General features: G+C 32.9%; 3 protein-coding genes across 5 annotated transcripts; 2 read left to right on the top strand and 1 right to left on the bottom strand.

Annotated features, from left to right (window-relative positions):
- The first annotated feature begins 1,937 nt into the window (after window positions 1–1,937).
- Window positions 1,938–8,052, top strand: LOC107904647 (gastric triacylglycerol lipase). 2 transcript variants are annotated; one of them, XM_016831089.2, is made up of 10 exons: window positions 1,938–2,030; window positions 2,137–2,267; window positions 3,314–3,487; window positions 4,443–4,848; window positions 4,962–5,245; window positions 5,347–5,415; window positions 5,497–5,553; window positions 6,448–6,500; window positions 6,587–6,662; window positions 6,856–8,052. In XM_016831089.2, exons 2-10 carry the CDS (start codon window positions 2,227–2,229, stop codon window positions 7,802–7,804), a joined length of 2,109 nt encoding a protein of 702 aa, XP_016686578.2. In that variant the 5' UTR covers window positions 1,938–2,030; window positions 2,137–2,226; the 3' UTR covers window positions 7,805–8,052. The 2 variants fall into 2 exon arrangements, with proteins under 2 accessions (XP_016686578.2, XP_016686579.2); XM_016831090.2 differs by lacking the exons at window positions 1,938–2,030; window positions 2,137–2,267 and adding an exon at window positions 2,418–3,047.
- A 2,230-nt stretch (window positions 8,053–10,282) lies between these two features.
- LOC107903075 (uncharacterized) lies at window positions 10,283–10,969 on the top strand. The gene has a single exon (XM_016829131.2). The coding sequence runs from the start codon at window positions 10,698–10,700 to the stop codon at window positions 10,830–10,832; it is 135 nt and encodes a 44-aa protein (XP_016684620.1). The 5' UTR covers window positions 10,283–10,697; the 3' UTR covers window positions 10,833–10,969.
- Window positions 10,970–13,271: 2,302 nt separating this feature from the next.
- Window positions 13,272–18,444, bottom strand: LOC107904645 (protein DENND6A). 2 transcript variants are annotated; one of them, XM_016831087.2, is made up of 4 exons: window positions 18,042–18,444; window positions 16,067–17,823; window positions 15,733–15,925; window positions 13,272–13,746 (listed from the first exon to the last, which is right to left on the bottom strand). In XM_016831087.2, exons 2-4 carry the CDS (start codon window positions 17,677–17,679, stop codon window positions 13,519–13,521), a joined length of 2,034 nt encoding a protein of 677 aa, XP_016686576.2. In that variant the 5' UTR covers window positions 17,680–17,823; window positions 18,042–18,444; the 3' UTR covers window positions 13,272–13,518. The 2 variants fall into 2 exon arrangements, with proteins under 2 accessions (XP_016686576.2, XP_016686577.2); XM_016831088.2 differs by having other exon boundaries at window positions 16,067–17,848; window positions 18,042–18,441.
- Window positions 18,445–18,681: the final 237 nt, after the last annotated feature.

Raw genomic sequence — 18,681 nt, forward strand, 5'->3', positions numbered from 1 at the left:
AAAAAGTTTGAAAAAAGAAAGGATACTGGGTGGCCTTGAAAGCCGTATGCAATGCACAAAAAATGCTTGTGCGGTTGTTCAATTCTATCTTTTTTTTCACGTATAATTATTTGGTTATTTTGATCAGTCAACAGTTTTTTATATAGAAAGGAATGAAACTTTTAACAGAAAAAATTAATTTGCTCTTTGATCTAGGATAATTTGTGCAATTTAATTTGATTTTTTTATTAGTACTAATATATTAAAATGGTGATTCTTTGAATCGGTTTAAGCAAGGAAATCAGAAAATATAATTAAAAAACAACTGGTTCATTTTATTTTTGTTAAAAAATATATTTGACCATATTTCAACTAATTTATTGTATCAGAAACTTTATTATAGTATATATGGGGTTATTTGGCGAACTATTAGAGCATCCAATAATAATCTTATATTAATATATTATGAGATATATCATTAAATCCAAATACATAAATTGCACCAAAATTATGAATGAAATGAAAATAATATAATTAATTTAAAATTTAATGAAAATAATGTAAAAAAAATTATGAATAACATTTCATAAAACATTCTACTAGCAAACTCTTCTACTCCAAGATTGTGGTACTTAGGTTGCTTACACTCCACATCCAAAGGATATGGCAAATTCCAATCTTATCAAACCTTCCCATCAATTATTACTTATTTCATATATTTGTTCCAGTCATGTCATCATATCCTCATATTTTAACACTCATTATTAAATACTTTTTTTATTTTAATTAGAAATATGAAAAAAAAATTGAATTGTTATTCGAATAATCTGCAAGTTAAAAAATAATTCAATTTTAAGCTCAAAAATATATTTTTTAGTTTTATCAATTTATTAGTTTTTATATCTTCGATTCTCAATCATGTGTGTCGGTTTTAGTTCATCTAATCCAATTTTTTTTATTTTAGTCTACATTGTACTTACTCTTATTCTATTTGTATTGTTATAATTTAATTTTATTTGGTGGTTACTCAAACAATCCGTATGTAATAGTTTGATACTTAACTTGTATTTATATTTATACTTTGATTGTACTATATTTGTTACACTTCAAAAAAAAAAAGTATGTAGTCAACTTGACATAATGAGATTATGAAATTTTCACTTGTTTATTTTACTAAGGGATAATGATAAATTTAATTTCTAACATTTATCTATTTGTCATTTTGACCTTAATATTTTTATGTCACTTTGGATTTCAACTTTCAAAAATTTGTTTTTTTTTTTGAAAAACTTGACTAAATTGCTTATTTTTTATAGTATTGACATGACATTTTACATGACAATATATGTGTAATTCATTGCTAATGTAAACATATTCTTTAGAAAATTTGTTGAATTTTTATGAAGTATATATTAATTGTCATATAAGTAGAGTTAAATTCTTAAATATTTAATTAATTTTGTATTAAAAATAATTAAATTAAATCTTAAAGATTGAAAATTAAAATAATAAAAAATTAGAATCAAAATTAAAAAAAAATAAAAGTTAAATTTAATACACATTTTCATACTAATACATTCTTTATTAAATAATTGCCTCCCAAAACTCACGTACCTGAGAACATTGACATCTATTTCACTTGCCTAATGAAAAACCAAAACAACCCTCAAACCGATTCATGAGGCACAAACAAAATTTTGTAGAAAAGTAAAATTAAACAGAGTCCTAAATAATTTAAACTGAGTTTTAAAAAGGTTCTGTCGAAATCCAACCACGTTTAAAGCCCCCGCATTTATGATCTGCTGTGCCGACCAAACATTATCCATATCAATGAGGATCTGACTCGACTTACCCCACGATTCCAGTTAATTTTAAAATTTACATATTATAGTAAACATGATAAAAATAATTAAATTACGTGTTAAAAAAGTAGTCAATAATAATCGTTCACGTGGGATCTCTCCCGTCCACTCCACAACTCAAAATAACGTGGCCCTGCTCCAATACTAATTAACCGACTTATTTTCTTTTGACGCCAAATAATCGCCGTTGTAAAAACAATCCCTTATTTATCAATTTCATTCCTTCTCATTACATTTTTTCTTTTCTAATTTTTTTCCACCTAATACTCTATCCTTTTCTCTGTCTCCGTTTCAGAATTCTACGCGTCCGATTTCGATTTTCTTTTTTAATTGTTCCTACTTCTGGAAATCGACAGATCGAAATTGTTTGTATGTCGGTGGCATTATGCGGCGATTGGTTGACAACGCCCTCGCTGTTACCAAAGAGTGAGTCCTTCTCTTTTTACCTGTCCTTGTATATATATGTGTGTGCGTGCGTGTATTTTGGTATATGCATGTGATGAATCGGTTTTCTGTATGTATTTCGTTGTGCGATCATTTTGCTTGCCTATACAATTTTTTTTTTGGAGATTCTTTGATTGATTTGGGGTTTTACAGGGACCGTTTTTAGGATTTTATTGGCATTTATTTTTTGGGAGAAGTAGTTGGGAGCTTTTATTAGCTGAATCAAGTTCAAGAAAAAAAAGGGGGGGGGGAATCATTAATGGAATCTCCCGTGTTTTATTTTTTATATATCAGAATTCTTTTTAATTGAAGCATTCTGGATTGTTATTGTTGTCAAAAGAAGCAAAATAATTACTTTATAATCAAATTGACACTAATTACCTAATTGTGGAAACCATTTTTCTGAAATAAATAATCAGATGAATTTACTGAAAATATTTAATTTCTTAATTTGTTTTAGAATACGAAGAAAAAGAACCTAGTTTGTAAGCTTAAATAATTTACAATGTTAAATATATATTACTATCCAAAATTAGTTATGGGTAGATGATATTGGGGCTGGTTGAATTTAAAAAAAAAATTGTTGAAAAGCATCTCTTTGAATGGTTATTGATGACATTAGTAGTTTTTGTTTCTTTTTGTTCTGTTTTGGAGCTTTCTTGAGGCTCCTCCCTTTGCAGCTTGGTGCCATTTAACCTTTGAGGCTCCTCCTTAACTTTTGTTTATACGTAGTATGATGATGATCTCCTTGTGATTGTTGTGGTAATTTATTTGCTTTGCTTGTTCTAAACATGTCATTCAATTACAATGTATATTTGTTTCCACCCCTTTAGTAAGAGCTAGTTACTGTAATTCATTTCCTAAAGCTTTGGTTATTGGCTCCTTTACTATTTGTTCTTTGATTTGGTTTTATTTTTTTTTACTTGCATTGAAAAAAGAGAAGCAAAAATGCCCCCCAAATGGTTCACTAGTTTTTTTTTTCATCATGTTAGAAAATGAGTAACCGATTTGTTTTAATTTTTATGCAGGTCAGTGAAGACTTTTACATATGAGTCTTTGAACAATATTGCAAGGTTGATAAATGGAGTGTCTGCACTTCTATTGGCCATTCTTCTTGGAAAGTCGAATATTCTTGAAGGTGCTCAAGGATGGGAGCTTAGGCCAACTTTTCATGGACCTCGGTTTCCACGCTGGATGGAAAAGTATGTTTTTTTAGTTTTGATGTGAGAAAACATTGCTCAAGTATCATACTTGCCACTTGTAAGCTTAAGTAAAACCTTTTGCTAGCGTAGTTTAATTCATTGACATCATCATTTAAGTTCATAGTTTGCTTCTTAGTTTTGGCTTTGTCTTTGCTTTCTATCAATTATTTATTGGAGAACTAAAATATTAAATGGGAGAGATTAAACAGGTTCTGATGATTTTCTTGTCAAGATGTTCTGCTGGAGAAGTTTATTTTTTGCTTGCTGACACTAGTGTGCTCTTACATCATAGGTCCAATGTACTCCTGTAGAGCCTCTGCTAATTGGTTTTCTTAAATTCCAAATAGGACGGTTTTGGATATAAATTTATAATTATTCTGTTAATGATATGATTATATTGAATGTTGTCGCATATAAAATTTGCCTATGGCAGCTTTTATTTGGCTGGTCATGATATGTTGCATGACTGCAGAAGCACAATAGTTTTAAATAGGAAGTGGTGTAATCAGAAAACTCTCAGGTTTCTTCTCTTTTATTTGAAATTGTCATTTGAAGAAAGGAAGGGGGGGGGGAGAAAAAGAAGAGGAACTACAGATAGGAGTGGGACACCCCCCCCCCCACCCTTATCTTTCTCTTTGAGAAACTTAGATGAAACCAAAGTAATAGGATCCGTGATGCTACTTCATGCATAAAGAAGCAATGGTAATTTTGTTGCTGCTTGACAATCTGTGTTCATGGGCTAAAATCTGAAAATGCTCCTCTTTCTCAATCCTAGTGGGGGGAAAAAGAAAGAAAAGAAAAAAAGACGCACTGATGCACACATGCACACACACAGAAGAAGATAAATTGTTGAATCTGTGATAAGCAAGTGTCACTCTATACAGCTTCTTTACCATATTAGCTGATTGTAATACCAATTAGCGGTTGACATTTTGACTTTTCTTATTTGTCATAGTGGTGTTTCCTCATTCAACCAGTTCATCCATGAGCTTTCTGTGGATTCTGATTCTTCAAGTGTAGACTATGCTTCTGCAGAAGATGAACCTGATGAAATATACCGTTCAACACCTTCATCACCTTTATCTGATGGATCAGGAACCTGCAGGACAAGCGCTCACATCAATCATGATCCACACTGGACAAACTGGGTGGCGTATATATTTTCTTGGATTTTGTTACCTGCTAGGTTTTTGCTGAGGATACCATTTCTTCTTTTCCGTTTGTTAAGTAGTCAGGAATCGAAGGCTTCTTTAGATACAGGAAGCCCCCGTCCTAGGACTTTCCATCCCTTTAGGAAAGTACACAGCTCGAAGGACCATGTTGTCCAGCGCACCATTGACAGGAGACGTGGAGTCATTGAGGTTTATACAAGGACTTACATCTTACTGCCTCTTGAAATTTTCTGTTTCCATATCCTTTATTATGATATTTCCTTAGCTTTTTACTTAACTCACTGTTATGCTATGCCAATCAGGACCTTCATCTAGCAATTGAGATTTTCATAGAAGCCATATTTGATATGTTCCACAAGGCTGCATATTTTGTGTTCTCCCCGTTCGCAGCTTTCAGAATCTTTGGAAAATGGTTCTCATCTCCTAGTGCTGGTGATAAGGATATTGACTATAATGTCTCAAATGCTTCAGTTCCCACTGCTACTCTTGGAGCTAATGATCCATCTCCTAGAGAAAGGAATCTTACACTTCACCATACTCTTAATACTGATGCGCGGACTTGTCGAGATGTCATAACAGAGCTTGGGTAAGTGCAAGGTTATTTTCAAAATTTTCTTTCCTTTCTCCCCCTTTTTTGCCACAGTAATTCTGCTTATGTCTGTTTCTTACCCAATGTTCCTGTTTTAGGTATCCATATGAAGCTATTCATGTCATCACTTCTGATGGATATGTTATCCTTTTAGAAAGATTACCAAGGTATAAGTGTTTATTTTCTTTTAAGATTATCTCTTCTGTTTGGATGCTATGGTTGTTGATGCCTCTGGTCAAATATTGCAGGCGTGATGCACGGAAGGCTGTCTTTTTACAGCATGGTATTTTGGATTCGTCTATGGGGTAAGTAACAACCTGCAGTCTGCCTACCCTCCTCTCTGATTCCTTTGTTGGTCGCTTGCTATGCACTAGATTAAGCTACATGCTTGACCCATTTGTGAGGGCGGTTCTTTGTGGGTTTTTCAGTTATAACTTGTCTGTAACTGGTATTATATTGGTCATTTTTCCAGTGGTTTTCCGAGAATAGTTAATTGACAGCCCTGAACCATTATATTGGTCACTAGTATTTTGGATGATAACATTTATCTGTATTTGAAAATTGAGTTCTCAAATATTATTGCATTGGTAATCGAGTAAACTTATTTGTTCTGGTAGTCTAATTGATGGCTGACACTTTGTTTAACAGTATCAGGCATTAGCCACGGTAAATACAATAATATTATTCATTAAGCAAGGGTTTTGGTCCAATGGTTTTTTTTGGAGGAAAAGAGTATCAGGAAAGAAATCTGTTTCTGACATTTGCTTTTTAGTGTAATGGTTTTTTTCAGAGGAAACAAAAAAGATATCTTTCTTGATAGTTCCACTATTTTATGCATTGAAGGAATCATTTCAGTCATTATTCTTTGAATACTACTTAATAAATAGTATTACTGAGCTCTTGTGTGTCTGATTTTGCCACCTTAGACTGGAATAAGTTGAAGAAGAGGATCCGTGTACCTATCTCAGCTATTTTTAAATTAATATCGAATCATTTTCGGTCAGCATCTATATGTGAATATCAAATCTATTGAAGACTTGAATGCATGCATGTAACATCAATGAACATAATCCCTTTTATTATTATCCTTGTTAAAACCTTATTATTTATTATCCCAACTAATTATAACTTGTTCCTTTTCCCTTTTTACTAAAGTATTTCATTTGGGTAAGTTCTTATGTATCGATCCATGTGGGCAGTTGGGTTTCCAATGGCGTTGTTGGTTCTCCAGCTTTTGCAGCATTTGATCAAGGTTTATTTTAGACTTGAAACTATTTTTGTCATTTATGGTACATTGGTATAAAATTGCAGTGAATGATGTTATTGCTTGAATTACAGGCTATGATGTCTTCCTTGGGAATTTTCGTGGCTTAGTCTCTAGAGAGCATGTGGATAAAAATATCTCCTTAAGGCAGTAAGTGACTATGATTTCTCTGTCGATATCTTTCATTTATTGTTTATGAGATATTGAAACTGGAAATTGAAGAATGAAATATTTCAACATGATTTCTCCTGTTCAATGTGACCACTACGTAGGAGCGATTTATCCTTCCAACAACTGTTTATCCTCCGTTTAGTTGTCACTAAAACACACTATTTTGACTCAGATATTGGCGATTCTCCATAAATGAACACGGGACAGAGGATATTCCAGCTATGATAGAGAAGATTCACGAGGTTAAAACTGCTGAATTGAAACTTAGCCATCCCAATGAAGAAACAACTGATGAGCAGCCGTACAAACTTTGTGCAATCTCTCACAGCATGGGTGGAGCTGCTATGCTGATGTATGTTATAATACGCCGGATTGAAGAGAAACCTCACAGGCTCTCAAGATTAGTTTTGCTTTCGCCTGCAGGCTTCCATGATGAAACTAGTTTTTTATTTACAGTAGCGCACTATATATGTCTTCTTTTGGCTCCTATCCTTGCACTTTTTGTGCCTGCCTTATATATACCCACCAGGTTCTTTCGGATGCTGTTCAACAAGTTGGTCAGGGACTTCCATAACTACCCTGCGGTTGGGGGACTGGTTCAAACTATATTGAGTTACGGCTTCGGTGGAGATAGCTCAAATTGGGTTGGGGTGCTGGGGTTACCTCATTATAACATGAATGACATGCCAGGCCTGTCATTTCGTGTGATTCACCACCTTGCACAAATAAAGAGAACGAAGAAATTTAGAATGTATGATTTCGGGAGTAAAGCAGTCAATATGGAGGTGTATGGATCACCAGAACCGATAGACTTGGGGGAATATTATTCACTTATTGATATTCCGGTCGATTTAGTGGCTGGGAAGAAGGACCAGATAATCACTTCATCGATGGTTAAGAAGCACTATAGATTGATGAAGGATTCAGGTGTAGACGTATCATACAATGAATTCGAGTATGGACACTTAGACTTCACATTTGCCCACCACGAAGAACTCTTAGCATTCGTGATGTCGCGGCTGCTGCTCGTGGAGCCTGATCTGAAGCGCCAGTCTAGTCCGAAGGAGGCTCTAAAGTTGAAAAAAACAGGGCAAGCTAGGTCTGGAGTCTCCTCCGATTGATCCATCATCGATCAAGTACGTACAAAAACCATGCATTTCCATGTGTTTTAGCTTTTGGATTTGGCATGCATTTCCATGTGTTTTAGCTTTTGGATTTGGCATGTATCTTGTTGTATTGAATGTTTTGGATGCTTGGTAGATGCTTTTTTGTTGTACGTGAGTGAATAGTTGGATCATCAAAGACATCTTTTACATCATTGTAATTAGTGAAAGAGCCATTGCATTATATACATACATACATACATATATATGAAGCGCATTACACATTTTATATGCTTGAATATAAACCAAAAGAATATGTAGAAGATTCACTGATGGGTATATATAAAAGATTCTCTATGCAATAGTTGTGATGTGATCTCATTGGATGCCTAGTTTTTTGAAGTTAAGCTATCCTGCCAACATGTGATTTCCTGTACCTACGTGTACTGAATGTTTTGACTCGTTTCCGGAGAATAATCTGTATTTTGAACATAAACATCTCACATAATTATGAAGCTGTTCAGACCCTTTTTTGGATTTTGTACTGAACCCTGGCTCTTACTCCAATACTTGCTCAAAAAAAAACTCGGTTTTGTGGGGGGTGTACTAAAAGTCAGATTAAATTTTGTTCTTTTGTTTAAAAAATGAGTAAATTTGTTTTTGGTTAAATTAAAAAGTAAATTAGTTTTTTTTTTAAATTTCTAACTATTTTTACAGTTAAAAACTAACATGATTGACAGAATAATTAGACAGTTATATGGGTTATGTATATTTCGGATAGAATTTTAAACTGAAGGATTAGTGATCTAACAAAGGATTATTTTATCCGTTCTTAATAAAAAGAACAAAACGGAATCCACTATAAGCAAATGGCCATTATACTTAGACTAGCCGTTTTTAAACATGAAGTTAAATGGGTACATAAATGTTTATGGTGGTAAATTTATAAACTTAATGGTTAGATAGCTTCTCTGAATGGGTGGGACATGGAGAAAATCAATATATTAACTTTTGTTTAAACTTAGATGGCTTGCGCTTTGAGCACGCTTGTGATAAAGTATTAAAGTGGAAAGTCTTTTCTTTTTTTTTCTTTTATCATCATTACCACTTTATTTACCAATAATTATTTGAACGTCCCCACTTCCTTTGACTGAATATTTTAATGAAATTCGAAATCTTAAGTCAGGTATGAGATATTTTTAGCATAAATATTCGAATTCAAATTTTTACTTATATCGTAAAATTTGATATTTAATTTTGGTTGTGAAAATGGGATAATGTAGTGGTCATTTCATTGCAAAGAAAAGGCAAGTGCCATAATAATTGAAATGATTGATCCTTTTAGTTATGAAGGACTAAAACTGCAACTGTAACTTAAACTATCGGTACTTTATATTCTAAGAAAACTATGCCCATTTTAAAGTGAAATTAAAGACAGGACAAATACAGTCAACGACAACAAAAGAAGACAAAAACAATAAGATTTATGTTAATAATTATTATAGTCAAATACAAGCAATCATCTATAATGGCAAATCTACAGTAAGGAACAAAATTTGGGAAGTGAAAATGAATCACCATTATGTTGATACCATATTCTACTATTAATGACCTATATGTTAAGGTTAGGGGTTTTGCCTTTATCATGTACAAGTTTTTCAATTTCTAGTGCTTTTCTTTTCCAGACATTAATACAGGCTATCATAGTGAAATTGCTATCCTCACATTGTGAATTTGTTGTCCAGTACTTTGATTTTCAATAATGATTCCAACTCTTGATAAAATTAGAGAAAAAAAGGCTAAAATAAAACATCAGCACATTGAGAACACAATAATTAACATGTCGGTGTACTCTTAATTTATGAACCCTTTTCTTATTCAAGTATCTAATCGCTTCATCATGAACAAAAACTTATACCACTGTAATTTTTATTTTTATTTTATTTGTAATAAATGAAATGTGAATCTTCAACCATATCACCCAATGTGAATCTCCTGTGCCAGCTGTCAAATCTTTATTATTATTATTATATTTTATTTTATTTGGTTACTCTTCCCCACCTTGAAAATATAAATTTTCACCACAGCCTCTTTTCCAAGTTGACTGGAAAAGAACATATGCGTGTGTGGATAAGAAATTGGACCAACAGAAAATGGGCTTAGGCATGCTTTTACACAGCTCATCGGCATGCCATTGCCTGTTAGCTGGGATCCATACTGCACCCCCTGGTGAAAAAAGTGACATTTAAACCATCCCTCTTTTAACCCTATTTTAGTTATATCTTTAAAAGTATGGGATCATATTAGTTAAAATTTTTGAACAATTTAAATATTATATTTAAAATATCGAGTTAAATCTTGAACACATATATACTTATTGTATAATTAATTTAGATTTGATGTGTTAAAAAAAAAGATGATGATAATAATATCATTAAAATTTAAGAGGATTATTTTATTTAACATGTTAAATATGATGGGTACAAATGAATTTAATTTTCACCTATGCATTTTGAATATCTTCAATATCGAAATCTGAACATTAATTAGTAGATAAGTAAGCAATAGGTTGATAAAGATATTATGGATGTAAAATCGATACTCAATTTTACCGAATGAGCCTTATAGACTAATTTAAAATCTAGATCATACTTTAACAATATATATTTGAATTAACCCTAATTTAAATCTTGGAAACCCCGGGCCAAACCATTGGCTGTCATCCCCTATAAGAACACACCCATCCCTTTGCTACCCTTTCCATGCAAATCCCAAAAAAAGAGCTAAAACCATTTCTCATTTGATCCGTTAGAGGCAACCACGGAGAGCAAAGAGGATAAATAAGATAGTGAAAAAGAAAAATAAATATCCCATAAGTTATATATATAAGAAGAGGCAGCAGATATTGAAGATGAAAAATGGTGCAATGAGAGGGTCAAAGAGAAGGTATGAGCAGAAGGGCAATGGAGGGTTTCTAAAGGAAAAAAGAGGTAGGTTTTACATTATACGAAGATGTATTGCGATGCTTCTATGCTGGCGTGACTGAAACTATACATATATACATACATATATGTATGTATGCATGCATGCATGTATATATGTAGGTATGCATGTATGTATGTGTGTATATGTGCTGGTAGGGAGTTAGCTACTAGTTTAATTTATATTTTCGTTTATATTTTATGTACTATATCATCAAATGTTTATATAAGGATCATCTTTTTTCTTGGCCTTCATTATGCTCTTTTGTGCTTGGTATAGCAGAACAATCTAGGTTAAATTCTGTTATTGCTCACTGTAATTTGCGAAAGTTGAAGATTTAGTCAGGGGCGAATCCAAAATTCTTTTAATGGGGCTAAAATTGAATTATAAAAGTTTGAGATGGTTTTTCATGTATTAATTTATGTTTTCATTATTTCTGAAGGGACTAAATAGATTTTCTTTTTAGAGGGGTCAAAGAATAATTTTACTCTATATTAATTTATAATTTGACTATTTATAAGGGATTAGAACTGCAATTTTTCATTGGGGGCTTGTATTCACCCTTGGATTTAGTCTTTGTAATTTAATTTGATCAATTTTAGTCTTTTTCGAATTGATGAATTTTAGTCATAACCCAAACATTAGCATTTAAATATGGTTGGTTAAGCTCAATTGCTAGTTCTATACTATGTGGACAATTGATCCATATTGTCTACTTGGATCGCTCTAAGTCTATGTTTTTCGAATTTTGAAATTGCAGACTTGACTCAAATGACCGTCATTAATTCATTAACTAGATTTTCAATGATTATTATGAGGAAATAAGTTGACATTTTATAACATATATGATAATATGTTTGACACGTTAGATCTTGAAAATAGTATAACATAGCTTAACGAATTAACAATAATCATTTGGTGATGATTAAAATTTTAAATCTTGAAAAGTATAGTGATTAAAATTGATTAAATTAAAGCACGGAGATTAAATCTACAACTTTCGTAAAGTACAGGGATTAATAACAAAATTTAACCAACAATCAAAAAATTAATATTGCAACAATTTGAAAGACATGGTTTAAGCGTCTAAGGATCTAACTTAGAATAAAAGGAAGGCTTGATTTCTCTAATTCTTCATCTCAAATAAATTGCTTTTTTAAAATTTAGATTTGGATCTAATTGGCTCGATAACTTCGACTTTAAAAAGTTTGAGCATACTCATATTAAATGTATGCAAGGCAAAGTTGCAAAATTGAATACAATTTTCTCTTTATTGATAATTGAGGATTAACAGAAACCCAGAAATAATTATAAATTTAATCATAGGGTTTACTTATCTAGTATTAAAAAATTTGCAGTTACTGTGTTGTTTCCATTAAATTAAATCATTAAATGATTATGTCTTTTTTTTCTTGAAAATGAGCAATATACCAATAGAGGAAAGTGAGATTATTATATAATCAAAAGTGTAATCTTTAATAGATCGATTACATAATCTTAATAAAGTAGATTTTGTTGACTACAAATCTATGCATGTGATGTGAGAGAATACTAATTAAAGAGAAATGGTACGAAAAATATTCAAATTTATTTTAAATTAAATATGATTCGATTTGAATGAATTACGAAATTTTAATTTAAAAAATAGAGATCAAAGCGATAATTCAATCGTTGAAATTATGTACAAATTTTAATGAATGAAGTCGTAATAAAAGTAATTATTTTCAATTAAAATGAGAATCACTATCAAAGCTGAAAAGTAAGAGAAAATTCCTTTAATTTACGCCCAACAATGTTGAATTTTCTTTTCTACTTAAAACGTGAAGATGATTTTGAAGATAAGGATGAGTGTAACTCTTTAGAATTAATAATGAAGAGAAGAACTTAGTTTATTGATAGATTCTTAAAAGTATCATTATTTGGGTTGTACCTAAATTAATTTTAAATTAAGTACTTGAGTTTGATTTTAATGTTTAATCTAATACTTGAATTTTTTTTTTAAATTAAGTGCTTAAATTTGATTTCAATATTCAAATTGATATTTAAACTCTTTCTGTTCTAATTAAGTACCTCTCTCTCTCTCTCTCTCTCTATATATATGTATTTACTTGAACACACGTGTTAAAAATTTATGACCTCCACTTGATATCGTTTGGTCTAGATACTAAAATTAAACTCAGATATCAAATAATATATTAATCTTATTATTTAATCTAATCATTCAGCATGAAAGATCAGCTTAAGACCCTCATCATTGTCAAGATTAATTGCAAGAAAGCCAGCTTCTCATCATAGTGAATAAAGGTTATCTTCTTTACAAAAATGGAAATTAATAATAATAATGATGGAAACTTAATTTCTTTTGTGAACTTAGTGACCTGAAAACAAGAAAAATAGCAATACCAATGAACTTTTTTCAGATTCTTTTGTAAGTTTAGCAAATAAATCAATTTCAAATATGTTTCAAGGCAGGGTTGATTCAAAGACGAGGCAAAAGTCAAAATAAAATATAAAAATTCTAAGAAATTGCATGACACATGATTGTACAGAAAAAAACTGAGTTGCAAAGTGTATTTTTAGTCTCACCTATATGAACAAATTACGCCAAAAGACGGGGGCGAGGGGGGGGGGATTCTCCATTCCGAAAAAAAAAACAATCACAGGTCGTGCCGTTTTCGATATGAAGACAACCCTCGGATATACCAGAGCCGACCTGATTCCTAGAGATACCTTTTCTTTTCCCTTTTAGGTTATCTTGGTGAATTGGAGGATACAACCCCGACTTGAATCGAAGGACGGCCAGGAAGTATCGTTAGTTCTGGACTTGAACTTCCCTGTAAAAGAGCTGCTCTTTGGGGGTTTAAAAGCAAAAGCTGCTGCATGTCGTTTGGAAGTACGTTGAACACTGCCTGTAGATCACCCTTCAATTTCTGACACATTGCTGCAGAGTCCGATATCGCCCTTCCAGATTGCTGCAGCTGAAGATTACATTTAGCGGATCATTACACTGAGTTTGTATGAATTTAACCATCAAAGCATGAAATTTTGTAATGTAAGCAAGTCATACAGAACATACTAAAAGAGAACTTAAAAGTACATTATGATTTTCACACAAGTTTGTTCCATAACCAATAGTTATCAAACAAAATTATTATGCTGACTGCAGAGGAACAAGACACGGGATTATTGCATCGATCCATTTTCTCTGTTACCACTTTCACTAGAAATCTCAGTTTTCTGCGGTTATTCTTAACATGTACTTATAAAAAAAGAACGGGAAAAAAAGAATACTCGTACAAGACAGAATCAAAGAAATTTAGTGCTTTCACAAAGGCAAATCATCTCTCTCACGCAGGCAGTTATTTTCAGCTTCTGCATGTGACATGCATGCGTGCTAGGATGCACATTAATCGAGATGGAAGACGTGAAGATAACTAGAACGTATCTGGCATTACAAGATAGATGACACAACATATAAATGGTTGACAATATCTGGGCAAATAATAACTTCCCCCAAATACATGATAAATCATTAAAACAGTTTTCTTAATACAAGAATGGGTGCTCGAAAGAAATTCATTTGCAGACATTGGAATGAAGCAAGACAGGTATTAAGCATATTAAAATATAGTAAGTAGTCAAAAGGACAATGATGCCATTTTAGAGCTGGATAAGGAGGAAGAAAACGAGGGATTCAAAGGCATGTTTGTCTAAATAATTTATTACAAGAATAATAACGCCGGTACGTGGCGCATCGACATATTTAAGACAAGAGCAAGGGAGAAATGAATCATTCAAGACCCGGGAAGTGCTACATTATAGCTGATCAGTGAGGAACAAATGACAGCAGACACAGTTATGAAGAGATAAAAGGGTGAAATGAATCATTCAGAAATCAAAACCCAAGGAGTACAGGAAAAATTCATCAAAAAGTTGAGCGTAGGCTTCTTGAACCGTAACATCAAGTCTAGCACCAAACTAAACCTAATTTATTTTAATCGTCTCAAACGAAAAATGTGAAACAGCGGCGAAATTAGACTGCTCTAGTAAAAACATAGGTAAAAGTACCATGGAGGCCCCTATACTAGGAGTCAGATTGCATTTTGCCCTCTTAACTTAAAAAATTGGGCAAATTAGTCCCTGTACGTTATATTAAAGTGCAAATTGATAATTTCTGTTAAAAATTCATCTATTCTACTGTTAAAAACTGGTGTAGCTAACAGAATAACTAGACAATTACATGTGACATGTCATGTGTATCTCATGTTGGCATACAATGACCAGTTTTTAACAGTAAAAACAAATGGAATTTTTAATAGAAAAACCAGTTTGCTCTTTGATCTAACATACAAAGACTAATTTGCCCATTTTTTAGTAGAGAGAGCAAAATGTAATCTGACTACTCGTATAAGGTCTCTGGTACTTTTACCTAAAAACATCTAAAAATATGTCATTCACATTTGTCTTGTCAGGCCTGGTTAGGCTTAAAACCAATACGTGCATGAACAATTTCGAGCCTAGTTTACATGGGACAGCTATCTGTACTCCACCTTTCATAAACAATGTAGTAGAATGCCATCTAATAACTTGCTCCAATTTCTGCATCGAGGCATTGACATGTTCTCCACTTTCTTTTTTTTCTGTTATTTTTATATCTCGTCTGTTTAATTATTGCTAGTATTGGCTCTAGAATATCTCTTTCAATGTTCTTAATTTACATATATCCATAATATTTCACTCTTTTTAATTGTAAACCCCACCCCCCCGGGCTGTGCAGGGGGCAAATATGTTCAAAGTAAAAGGCAGCAAAGATTAAGGATAGAAACAAGTGAAAAGGGGAACGAGGTCTACATATCAAAATGTATATCATGATCATGTAACCCACACTAATTGCTTCTCTTAATAGCAATGATGCAGTCAATCATTCAGAAACATCTATATCATCCTAAAAAAGGCAAAATTACCTGCATTTCCCCGAGAAGATGCCTCTCAATAGCGTCAAAGCAGTCAACAATTTCCAATTCGGGCACTTTAGTTATAAGGAGATGTATATCAGTCTTCATTCTTGCCTGCCTCCACAATCTATGTTGTTCATTTTCCGCAATAGCAAGCCGTCTTTGAAACCATGGCAAAAAGTTGGGTCCTTTAAGAAAACGCCTGAATGCAAAGAGAAATGTGTTTCTAGCTCAAATGAACAATTAATAGACTGCAATAGCCAAAGATTGCATGCACAAGCAATAAAAATACAAAAGAAACCAACTAATAAAGCTGAGAAATCGAAGAAAAGATTCACATTACCTATACAGGTCCAGCCAGTTAGATCTCATTCGCTTCGAGAGAAACTTTCCCACCCCTCTTGCTGATAAGCTCATAAGAAAATCATCAGCATTAAATGGAGGTAATGGAGGGGGGTCAGCGTATGGTGAAGAACCTTCAGAAGGAGTAGTAGCCCTAAAATATGGTCCAAAAGGTGCCAAAAAGTTGGTTGTGAGCTCCAAGAAGTGCCGCCGTAATATCTCATTATTAACAACAGACATAGATTCCTCGACCCTTGGTGACATTCCAGCATCAATAAGCCTATTCAAGATAGAAGTGTCGGGCTTTGTAGTTGCAACATAAGTGCTCCAAATTGCCTCCTTATGCTCTGTCATGAGACAGAGAGGGCCATCTCTCCTCAGCTTCACAGCATTAAACAAACTTGAAGGAGAGAACTTCTTTAAGGAAAGCTGTTGAAGACCAAATCCTTCCTGTTTAGCAGGAATTCTTCCAGTGGACCTACTTGCAATGGTAACCCTACTTGAACTCGGTGCAGGGCTTCCAACCGACACAATGTGTGGGATATAACGAAGAGCTTTAAGGAAAAAGAGATTTGTGACACCCAAAACCATAGGTGGATATTTGTCCCCTTCTTGAAGTGCATTCAATTGAGCAAAGTCAGGATCATGGATGGTAAAATATGGTCTAAAGTCAACAGTACAAAGTAAAGGTGCAACTAAGCTGACGAGACTTGCTACAGCCTCGCAGCATTGTGGAGGAGTTGGTGCTATGATAAGAATTGGCTCACCGATAAGCAACAACTCCCACAATAACCAAAGTTGCAATAAAAGTCCTCTGAACGTTCCGAAAATATCTGAATCGTGAAATAGACCTTGTGGCACCGATGGATTACTGGGAAGAAAAGGAGCCATAGAAGAAGCAGATTCTTCATAAGATATTCCACTTTCCAAAGGCAAGCTGTGAGCCGGTGGCAAGTTAACTTTGAGCATTGCATTCCCAATCGGAAGCTCCATTAATTTACCAGGTACAGGACTAGGCCACAACGAAACATAACCAGCAATATGTTCAATAGCTTTTCTTCCTATATCAAAGTACAGAGGACCCATGATTTGTAACAAAGGTCTAAACACGCTATAGTAAGGTCCATGAGACAAAATTACTACAGATTTTTGTTCCCCACCTCGTTTTAGCCTCTCGTCGTGCCTTTGCCTATTGAATACATAACCATACAAGTATTTTGAACTTTTACTAATATCCGTACTTCTTGATCTCCGAATTGATTTCACCTCGTCCGGGGTTGAACTTGTTTCTTTATCATCGATTTCACTTATTTCAGAAGAAGTCCCATTACCCTGTTTGGAATGTTTATGCCTTTGGAATCGGAAAAAGAAGATGCAATCGTGGATGCTGGAACGGTTCTGGTGCTGCGAAATGGAATCCGGGAATGAACTAAAAGCGACCTCAAGTTCCTCTTCTTGTGTAAGACAACCAGGTGGATAACACTCTTCTATGAGCTGACCTTGTTCAAGATCAAATCTAATGATACAAAAGGCAAGAACCCATCGTTGCATAGCATCTGGGTCTGCTTTTACACTAAGCTCCGACTTCACAGAAAAAGAAGGGGATCGACTCATTTCCTAGTGCCTTTTTCAACAGTAATTAAAAAGGCTAAATCTTATTCATTTTCAGCTACAATTCCATTACGATTTCAATGAAATTCAACTCATTAAACGCAAAATTACTCAATTAAAAAAAAACAGCTCTCTTCTTCAAAACTCCTGTAAGAAAAAAAAAACACAAGAACTATAGTAACTGTTTATCTCATCACTAAACAAAAATGGCGAAGAAACAAAGCAACTAAATTAAAATAAAATTGGGTTAGTTTCAATGTTCACCAATTTCATCCAAAAAAAATAATTGAACAAAATAAAAAGTAAGAAAGGACTCAACAAGCAAAAATTAAAAAAAGATCTAAAAATGGGTAAACGAAACTTACCAAAATAGAAGAGCCCAGAACCAGTTGTGGAAGAAATAATCTGGATCGGAGGAGAAACGAGTTCCCAATTGGCCAAAAAACAAATGGGTAGTCGTTAATTTTTTGAAAATTCGAAGAAAATATATGAGCTTTTTTTTTATATTTTGTTTTTGCTTCGTAAATCGCACCAAAAATTCCCAATTTGGGAAAAAATGTATAATTACATTAACCTAACTTTAGTAACATACTGATACATTGCAATGGCGGTTTCAAAGAGGCAATCCAATTCCGGTAATAAATTAGAGCAAAATTTAATGTCTCTTTCTTCAATATCGAATTTCTGCTCTTTTCCCACACTGGGAATCGAGAAAAATTTTGAGATTTTTCTTTAAGTTCAAGCTCTGATCTTTGAAAAACATATAAAATTCTGTTTTTTTTTTCAGTATATTTATTTATTTATTATAGTAAAAAGATAAATTAAAATATCAAAAGGCATTATACTCTTTATCTCTAATCTATAATTAACAAATCCGAACATAAACTCTAAAAAAATATGAAAATAAATAATAAATAAAAGTATCTCATTAAATTTATTTTTAAATTAAAACAGTTAAATTGTAGATTAATTATTTTATTTTCGGAGTTTTAGAATTATTGAAAT

This window comes from Gossypium hirsutum, chromosome D11 (assembly GCF_007990345.1).
Source record: "Gossypium hirsutum isolate 1008001.06 chromosome D11, Gossypium_hirsutum_v2.1, whole genome shotgun sequence".
Classification (NCBI taxonomy): domain Eukaryota; kingdom Viridiplantae; phylum Streptophyta; class Magnoliopsida; order Malvales; family Malvaceae; genus Gossypium; species Gossypium hirsutum.

Coding starts and splice junctions, on each gene's coding strand:
- LOC107904647 (XM_016831089.2), top strand. CDS start 2,227: ATGCGGCGATTGGTTGACAACGCCCTCGCTGTTACCAAAGA. Junction 4,849..4,961: donor GGAGACGTGGAGTCATTGAG/GTTTATACAAGG, acceptor TATGCCAATCAG/GACCTTCATCTAGCAATTGA. Junction 5,554..6,447: donor ATTTTGGATTCGTCTATGGG/GTAAGTAACAAC, acceptor CCATGTGGGCAG/TTGGGTTTCCAATGGCGTTG.
- LOC107903075 (XM_016829131.2), top strand. CDS start 10,698: ATGAAAAATGGTGCAATGAGAGGGTCAAAGAGAAGGTATGAGCAGAAG.
- LOC107904645 (XM_016831087.2), bottom strand. CDS start 17,679: ATGAGTCGATCCCCTTCTTTTTCTGTGAAGTCGGAGCTTAGTGTAAAA. Junction 15,926..16,066: donor AACTGGCTGGACCTGTATAG/GTAATGTGAATC, acceptor CTTTGCATTCAG/GCGTTTTCTTAAAGGACCCA. Junction 13,747..15,732: donor ATCTTCTCGGGGAAATGCAG/GTAATTTTGCCT, acceptor TGTAATCTTCAG/CTGCAGCAATCTGGAAGGGC.